General features: G+C 46.0%; 1 protein-coding gene across 1 annotated transcript; it reads left to right on the top strand.

The window, feature by feature from the left end:
* Positions 1-8370: 8370 nt before the first annotated feature.
* On the top strand, positions 8371-9321 carry LOC112121073 (olfactory receptor 52E2-like; the record flags this gene model as incomplete). Its single annotated transcript, XM_024220176.1, has 1 exon — positions 8371-9321. A coding segment is annotated over one exon (951 nt), but the record flags the coding sequence as incomplete, so codon positions are not given.
* Positions 9322-10029: the final 708 nt, after the last annotated feature.

Consider the following 10029-nt stretch of genomic DNA (forward strand, 5'->3'; position numbering starts at 1 on the left):
CCTCTTCTTCTTACGTTACACTCGGGCTTGGCCAGCCCTGGGTTGTGCGTGTGTGAGTATGAAAGTGGGTTAGGGCATGGGTACTAATGCTTATTTCCTTCCTTTGAGTGATGTGGGGAGCACCCTGCACTCACTGCTCTTATTTGATTTGATTTGATTAATAAAGGTTTAAAATTTAGTCACTTGGTGTGCTCCTTCATCTCTTCCCCTTAGATCCTGTGGCTTCAGCCTGATCATCTGATGCCCCAGGCAGATTGGTAACAGAAATCTGTGACACCACTCTTGTGTGGAACTTTCCTGACTTATGCACCACCATGGTGGAATTGGCTAGCAAAAGGATCGGAGTCCTCACTCCCACTTCCTTTACACAGAGGCCTGCCTCACCACGAGAAATCTAATTCTTTTTGAACCCTCTTATAGTCTTGGACTTTAAAACATCCTCTGGCAAGGAGTACCACAGGTTGACTGTGTGTTGTATGAAGAAATACTTTCTTTTATTTATTTTAAACCTGCTGATAACAAGAAAAAAGATCAGAACATGCAAAGCACCTTATTTGTGTTTCTATTCTCTTTAGGTTCAGTAAATAAAAGAGACAACTGTGAATAATAGAGAGATTTACAAGCATTATATTATATTAAAACATTAACAAATAATAAAAGAACATTTAACATATTTAACTTCCCATGTCCAATTCTTTATACTCAGCATGATAATATTCATTAAAACACCACTTAGAACCAATAACAGATTCATCTCAAGTTAAACAGTACACCCCTAGTAGTTCTCTGGGGCCTTCTTAAGAGTGGTGGTTCATTACCCATATTTTCTATTCCCTGTCCCTGGGTAACACCAGGTCAATTTGAGGGATGTGGCCATTTTTGCAGAGTTTGAGTTTATCCCATTGGTTTCAGTCTCTATGCCTCCATTTATCCTGATCAGACTAAAAGTCCAATGTTTTAGTGGGTCTCACCTTGGGGCAGGCCATTTTTGTTTTTGCTAGGTTTGTGTATTGTGCTTGTCTTTCCTATCAGCTGTATCATTGCTCTGTCTAGTGTTAACAATGCTGCATCTGTAAAATGTTTTGGCTTCACAAATGCAACCTGAGTATCACAGTCCTCCTCATTTTCGCTGGCCTAATGGAAGTGGCCACATAAAAGCAAGGAGGACCTTCTGCATGAAGTTATGCAGCAGTCGCTTGCTGAAAATAAAAAAATACACGAGTCACTGGAGAGTGAAAGGAGGGTACGTGCCAAGAGAACGCAGATTGCCGGCAAGAAACTGTGGAGTGGCTCCTAAACATTAGGGAGCGCCAAGCAGACTTGATTCAGGCGCTCCTAACAGTGTATACGGAGCAGCTCCTCGGCCGACCCCCCCTGCAGTTCTTGTCCCAGAAGTCTTTCCCTTGTGCCCCTATGTCACCTGTAACACAGTTTGGCCACCATCCTGTTTCATATCATTCCCAGCAGCCTCCAACACCTACACCTTCACCATCCAGCCCTGCAGACTCCAACCATTACCCGCTTCACTCAAAACCCATCCACAGGCAGTTCAGCTCAGATGAAGGGCAGCACCCATTGCATGGCACTCCAGACAGAAATGCTGCATATGACACCTGTATATACACAAATCTCTAAGGATTCTGGAACGCCCCACACCACCTCCCTCCACCCTTCCCCCACACTGCGCAGATGTGTCACCCCATGTGTGTCTCTCCACCTTTTTTTAATATTAATAAATACTTTTTTTTTTGTTAAAAAGCATTTTTATTGCATTAAATAAAAGCAAGCATAGCCCAGAAAAGCAACAGGGATTGCTAGTCAGTGCATCATATGGAGCAATCACAGACGCCTAATAGCACTGGGACCACTGCACTCCCGCGCATGGCACCAAACATTATTTGCTTTCAGCAATGAATTGCTGCCTCAAGGCATCTCTGATCCTCACCGCCCTGCACTGCCCCCCAAATAGCGCTGGTCTCTGGCTGTTTAAATTCAGCCTCCAGGTGCTGAGTCTCAGGGCTGGTCTACACTGGGGGTGGGGTTGATCGAAGATACGCAATTTCAGCTACGCGAATAGCGTAGCTGAAGTCGAAGTATCTTGGATCAAATTACCTGGGGCCACACAGCACGGGATCGATGGCCGCGGCTCCCCCGTCGACTGCGCTACCGCCGCTCGCTCTGGTGGAGTTCCGGAGTGGACGGTGAGCGCGTTCGGGGATCGATATATCGCGTCTTAACGACACGCGATATATCGATCCCGGATAAATCGATTGCTACCCGCCGATATGGAGGGTAATGAAGACGTACCCTCAGCAGTCTATGCCTGAGTGAAGCTTTCACCCTTCCCTTCACAAATATTATGAGGGTACAGCACGCGGCTATAAACATAGGGATGTTGTCATCGGTAAAATCCAGCTTCCCATACAGACTTCGCCAGCGGGCCTTTAAAACAGCCAAAAGCACACTTAACAGTCATTCTGCACCGGCTCAACCCGTTGTTGAGCTGCTTCTTGCTGCTGTTAAGGCTCCCCATGTATGGCTTCATGAGCCACTGTATCAAGGGGTAGGTCTCCCAGGATCACAATGGGCATTTTGTCTTCCCCTGTGGTGATCTTCTTGTCCAAGAAAAAAGGCTCGGCTTGCAGCTTCCTCAACAAGCCTGTGTTCCCTAAGATTTGTGCGTCATGCACCTTTCTGGACCAGCCTGCGTTAATGTCCATGAAACACCCATGGTGATCCACAAGTGCCTGGAGAACCATCGAGAAATAACCTTTCCTATTAATGTATTCGGAGGCTGGGTGGTCTGGTGTCAGAATTGGAATATGCGTGTCATCTATCGCCTCTCCACAGTTAGGGAACCCATCTGTGCAAAGCCATCCACAATGTCACACACGTTGCCCACAGTCACGTTTTTTTCTGAGCAGGATGTGATTAATGGCCCTGAAAACTCCAATGGTTGACTTGCCCAACACGAATTGGTTAGCGATCAATTGGTAGCTGTCTGGAATAGCCAGCTTGCATAGTGCAATCACCATGCACTTCTCCATCATCAGGGCAGCTCTCATTCTCATGTCCTTGTGCCACAGGGTGGGGGTGAGCTCATCACACAGTCCCATGCAAGTGCCTTTTCTCATGCAAAAGTTCTGCAGCCACTACTCGTCATCCCAGACTCGCATGATGATATGAACCCACCCCTCACTGCTTGTTTCCTGAGCCCAACAACAGCTTTCCACTGTGGCCAGCACTTCCGTGAATGCCGCAAGCAATCTCGTGTTGTCTCTACTACATGTGTCAACATCTTCGTCGGACCACTCATCCTCACTTTGCCGTTCAAGGAGTAGCTGGACTGCCATTCGTCAAGTGTTAGTGAGACCCATCAGCATATTCATCAACAGTTCAGGATCTGTTCCCGAAGACTGAAAAGATGGACAGAGCGTGCAGCACAAAAACTGTTGAAAGATGGCGCCAAATGAGGATGGAAGGAAAAGGACTACTGGGGAGTGAACTGATGCACAACGGGCCATTGGGACAGGACCCAGGTTGCCCCACGACCCCCTGCCCCCTTCCCACAAACCTTGGCGGCTGAAGGGGAAGGAGATGCTCTTTGAGATAGCTGCCCAGAGTGAACCTCTCTGAATGCCGCTGCAAGTGCCGCAAGTGTGGCCATGCCATTGCACTGGCAGCTCACAGTGTGAAGACACAGCAGCCTTGTCCCTGCAGCGCTCTCTGAGGGGGGTTAACTCCCGGATCGTTACATCTGCAAGTGTGGACATAGCCTAAGTCTGTTCCATTTTGAAAATCCTTCAATGAAGTGTGTTGCACAGTATGATGATAGAGAGATGTATTGATCTCTGATCTCATAGCAAAAGCCCCATATGGCATTAGAAAGTGCTCATGTCTCCCCTCAGTCATCTTTCTCCAGATCTGCCTGCTCCTATCTATCCATCCATCCTGGGCATTTACAGGGTACCAGAGCCTATGGAGAGCCAGACATTATCTCTTATTTTCTTTCTAATCAACTCTATTTTATAAATATACACAAATACACAAAACAGCCAATTCCTCCCTGACTCAGCACAGAGCCCAGGAGTTCTCATCTCCCTTTGGGAAGGTTCCTTAATTACTGTTTACTCCTAAAGCTGGATAATTAGCACAGAAGTGGAGACATGCTTGTCTCCAGCCTGTTTACATTCAGATGCTCTCTTCTCCTCTACAGGCTGAGCGGACCCCACTGAGATTGCACAGAGCTATATTATAAACTGTGCACACCCCTGTGTCGGCTCTTGGCGTGGGATGCTGCTGCAGATGCTGGGGTGAGAGAGGTGTGGGACACGGCTACCTGAGGGGGATTCCCAGGAAGGACACTTCCATCTCAGAATTTACAGGTACCCATCTCTTGCTGAGGAGCTCACCTGATCTCAAACCCTGTGTAACGTGGGTGTGGAGGGATAGAGAGTAAGCCTGTGGTCCTTTCTGCTCTGCACAGCCATGACACATCCCAGGGCTCTTGCCATAATTGATGAGTTTGCCAAAGAATCACTGGTCAAAATGTCACTGATTTCTGTGCATCGCTGCGCATCCCGCCTGATGGCCTCCAGCCCCAGGGTGGTGCATTTCAGTGGCACAGTGAATCCTTCAGGATGAAAGATGTTAGTAGATGTGCAATACCAGGGCAAATTCTTAGATCACGGCCTGTACTTCACTCAGGCCCCAGTGAGGCAAAACTCCCCTTTGAGCAACAACTGAGTACAGACATCAGGAGCCAGCTGTGTGCTTATAGAATATGAGGGTTGGAAGGGACCTCAGGAGGTATCTAGTCCAACTCCCTGCTCAAAGTTGGACTAAAAATCCCCAGACAGATTTTTGCCCCAAATGGCCCCTTCAAGGCTTGAATTCACAACCCTGGGTTTAGTAGGCCAACGTTCAAACCACTGAGCTATCCCTCGCGCCAGACACAGACACTGTCACCCTCTCCTCTTGCATTTCAGGGCTCTGTCTGTTAATGGGGCAGGGGGACAGGGGCTGTTACCTGACTTTTATCTGCTGGAAAGATTAGAGGTACTAGGGCTCCTCACTAGAACAATATTTCAACATGGGTAACACATACTTTCTCCTAGCTTCATTCGAGAAGTCAGCTGAACTGTTATGCCTGAAACTTTCAAAAAACAATTCAGCTCGGTCCTTTTTTGTTTTTAGATCATTCAAGATCTCCTGGTTAAGTCATTGTCGTCTCTTGCCATGCTTCCTATCTTTCCTATGCAGTGGGATAGTTTGCTCCTGTGCCCTTAATAATGTCTCTGAAAAACTGCCACCTGTCTTCTATTATTTTTCCCCTTACATTTGCTTCCCATGAGATCTTACCTACCAGCTTCCTGAGTCTGCTAAAATCTGCCTTCTTGAAATCCATTGTCTTTATTTTGCTGTTTTCCCTCCTACCATTCCTTACAATCATGAACTCTATCATTTCATGATCACTTTCCCCCAAACTGCCTTCCACTTTCAAATTCTCAACCAGTTCCTCCTCCTTCGTCAAAATCAAGTCTAGAACAGCCTCTCTCCTAGTAGCTTACTCCAGCTTCTGGAACAAAAAATTATCTCCAATACATTCCCAGAACTTATTGGATAATCTGTGCCCTGGTGTAAAGAACATGAGATTAATTCTTCCATCAACCTAGCTACCACCTCTCGGGGATTACCTGTGCTGAGGGGAGAACCCTTCCATCTGTGTAAGTAGTGTCTATAGTGAAGTGCTATGGCAGTAACTCTGTAGCATTTTAAGTGTAAACAACCCATCAAGCAGATCTTCCAGAAAAAAATCTGAATCTCCCAACATGGGGAATTGGAGAATCCAACACTTCCCTTCTCAGTGTCCCCCAATGCGTAATCACCCTCAGAGCTAAATATTTGGCACTAATTTCTAGCTTTAATTTGCCTGGCTTCAACTTCTAGCCCTTTGGTCTTGCCTTTCTCTGGTAGATTACAGAGCCCATTATTACCCATGGTTCTCTCCACATGAAAGTCTCCGCTTGATCATCCCTTTGATCAATTAAAGAGATATACACCTTCAAGTCTAAGCTCCGGCTTTTTCTCTATCCTCCCATCATTTTTGTGTTTCTTTTCTGCCCCCTCTCCAAGTGGCTCTTTTGTGGCCCTTTTCTGCCCCCTCTTTCAACATATTTTTTATCAAATGTTGACCCCAGAACTGGATGCAGTTTGTTTCCCCAATTCCATGTGCAGAGGTAAAATCCTTCCCCTGCTCCAACTCACCTCCCCTATTTATCCATCCAAGGATCACATCGTCCCTTTATGCTACAGCATCACACTGGGAGCTCACGATGAGTTGGTTGTCCACAATGACCCCTAAATCCTTTTCAGTGTCCTTGCATTCCATAATACAGTGCTGTAATCTGTGGGTCCTGCCTGCATTCCCTGTTCCAAGAGGATAATTTTGCATTTCACTGTATTAAAACAGTTTGTTTGCATGGGCCCCTCTTACCAATGCTCCATATCAATCGGTATGCCTGCCTGGGCTCCTCATTGTACCCCCTCTGCCAATCTTTAGGTCATCCACAAATTTTCTCTGCAGTGATTTTCTATTTCCTTCCAGATCAGTGATTAAAATATTGAATAGCATCAGGCCTAGAACTGATCCCTACAGAACCCCACTACAAACAGCCCCATTTACTGACGAAGGCCTATTGACTACAGCTTTCTGAGATCCATCAGTTAGCCAGTTTCCAGTCCATTTTCCATGCTCTCTACTGATATTTTAGGGTGTTCATTTTTAACTCAGTATTTTCCACTACTGGATCAAATGCCTCCGAGAAATCAAGGTGTGCTGCATCTGCGTGGTTCCGTTGATCAACCAATGTGTACTCTCATAAAAGGATGAAATCAGGTTTATTTGACAAGGCCTGTTTTGCATAAACCTTGTTGGTGACAGGCATAACTTACCCTTCTAGACTTTTTTTTAACTAATCCCATACCAGCTTTCCCATTGTTTCTTAACCTTGTCAATTCTTTTATAAAAAAAACCTTTCCCTTTATTTTTTAATATTTTACATTTAACACAGGAATTGACATAAAACTTCTCTAGGATTTCTCTTGTTGTTAATATACTTAATAACCTCCTTTTTTTTGATCCAGAGCCCTGCCAAACATGGAGTTTTCCCTGATGTCTTAACGTACCTTATCAACTTTCATAACTTCCGATTTCTATTCTTGGCTATCTATTTTCCATTTTTCCTATTTTTTGCATATTGCTTCACCACCCCAATTTCTGCCCTCACTTTGCCACTGAAATGGGTTTTTACCCAAAGTTGTTCACTTTGTTAACTATGGAATCATGATTTTTCCACTATCTAATAAACTGTTATCAAAGAACTACCAATTTTCATTCATATTTTTCTGTCTACATTTTTCCTCCTAATCAGTTTTGCTGACAATTTTACTCAGCTTTGGGTAATTAGTCCTCTTGGAGTTCTAAGTGTCTATAAATAGTACTGAAAGGAAACTGGCCATTTGAATGTAATTCAGTTTCATTTTTTATTTTCCTCTCCTATATCATATGCTCCCTTCTTTGTCTCTTGTGTAAACTAAAGAGTCCCAGACTTTTCTTTATGTTTGCATATGGCAGACTCCCCCATTCTCAGAGCCTGTCTTGGAAATCCCTTTTATATGTGCTATATCCTTAATCATTACTCGGTGACCAAAACTGAACACATATCCCAAACATGTTATTCTCCATCCCATATCTTTGTGATCTGAACATTGCTTTTGTTTTCGCCACTGCTGCGAATGAGCAGGTGTTTCTCTTCAGCTGCTATCAATGGCGCACAGGTCTTCTCCCTGAGGTATGTTCTAGTTGGGATGTTTCTCCCAGAACAGGGTGCCCTGGCTCATGCGTTTGTTTTCCACTCTCAGAGTTCAAGCAACTGGATCAATGGGAAACTCCCTACAGAATTGACTCCCTATCCTGGCTCCCATTGCATTAAGGAATAATGATTGATAACCAGTATCCACACTTGTGTGTCCTGCTGGGGCCTCTTAAGGTTTCCCCCCCACAATATGTAGGAATGATTAACACAGGGAGCACCACAAAATATGGAATTGGATTTAGTAGGGTCGTTGTTCATAGTTATTGTCTCTGATTTATGAAAATGTAATTTTTCAGTGTGTGAAGAGTGATCAGACTCCTTCTCCCATGAGAACAGTCTCCACTAATGCATGTAGTGTCTCATATTAACATTGTCTTTCCATTCAGGCATTTCAACTGCGACCATCAACCGAGATCCTGGGAACACACAGTAAGTCAGGGGAACGTACGGTACATGCAGTAGACACCTCACAGTTGGACACCTTCTCCCCTAATACGTGTCAGATTCCAACACAACCAACTTCAGCAACCCCTCCACCTTCATCCTACTTGGTATTCCTGGCCTAGAGGCAGCCCATATCTGGATCTCCATTCCCTTCTGTGCTATGTACGTCATAGCCGTGTTGGGGAACTTCACTATCTTGCTCATCGTGAAGATGGAGCCGAGCTTCCAGGGGGCCATGTTCTATTTCCTCTGTATGCTGGCCATCACCGACCTGGTCGTGTGCACATCCACCCTACCAAAAATGCTGAGCATCTTCTGGTTCAATTCCAGGGAGATCAGTTTCAGTGCCTGCCTCACCCAGATGTACTTTATTTATTCCTTCTCAACGATGGAGTCTGGAATCCTCGTGGCCATGGCTTTTGATCGCTACGTAGCCATCTGCAATCCTCTGAGGTATTCCACAACCCTGACAAACTCTGTTGTGGCCAAGATAGGCCTGGCCGTGCTGCTGCGCAGTGGCATAGTCACATTACCCTATCCCTTATTGGCGAGGCGGTGGCCGTATTGTAGAACCAACATCATCCCCCACTTCTATTGTGGGCATATAGCTGTGGTGAACCTGGCCTGCGCTGACATCCGCATCAGTAGTTACTATGGCCTGTTTAATCTTTTCTGTGTGATCGGAATGGATGTGTTTTTTATCACCATGTCCTATACTCTGATTCTCCGGGCCATCTTCCGCCTCCCCACAAAGGATGCCCGGCTGAAAACTTTTGGGACCTGCATCTCTCATCTTTGTGCCATCTTACTTTTGTACATCCCAGATTTCTTCTCGTCTCTCACGCAGCGATTTGGCCAGAATGTGCCACTGCATTTGCGCGTTCTCATTGCCAGTATGTTCCTGCTGATGCCCCCCATGCTACACCCCATCATTTACGAGGTGAGGACCAAACAGATCCGGGGAAGGCTGCTCCAGCTCTTTACTCATAAAGAGAACTAATGTTTTTCTCCTTGTGCTCTGGCTCTCAGATTGAGCTCTGTGCAGAGCTGGCTGGTGCATGGTGCTAGGGCCTCTTCCCTGAATCACTTACTGGACAGACAGAGAGACATTAAACCCTTCCCTGTCCTTACTGTGCTGTGTCACTGTCATGAGCTGGGGAATCAGTCTATGTACACTACACTTGGTTGCCACCTTTCCAATTGCTGATAGCTGGATCCCTGAAATTGTAACCTTGCCCCATCTCTTCTGTCAAGCCTCGATCCTGCTGTGTGTCTTCTCCCCAAGGCCCTACCCCTTTCATTTGCTCCTGTATTCCCCTCCCCTTGCCAACTGCATCCCAGTCATCTCTAAAACAAATATGTTCTCACATAGTATGGAAAGTCACTTAACGGGCACTGCCGAATGGCCATCCTAGGTAAAACCAATGGTCCATGTAGCCCAGTATCCTGTCTTCTGACAGTCCCATTGCCAGGTGCTTCAGAGGGAATGAACAGAACATGGCAATCCTCATCTGATTCATCTGGAGCAGCTTGGCAGAAAGGGGCAGAAGCCCTGATCCCAGCCTGCCTCTGCTTCATCTGGCAGGAGTTCAAGACTCTAGCCCCTGTAGGAATGGGCGAGGAAGAGCCCAGGCCACCCCGGCTGGAGCAGCAGCAGAAGACCTTAGTTCAAGTTGCCCCGAGCCTCAGGCACAGAGTGGAGTGGAGG

Source organism: Terrapene carolina, unplaced genomic scaffold, assembly GCF_002925995.2.
Source record: "Terrapene carolina triunguis isolate 2854851 unplaced genomic scaffold, T_m_triunguis-2.0 Scaffold8261, whole genome shotgun sequence".
NCBI lineage: Eukaryota > Metazoa > Chordata > Testudines > Emydidae > Terrapene > Terrapene triunguis.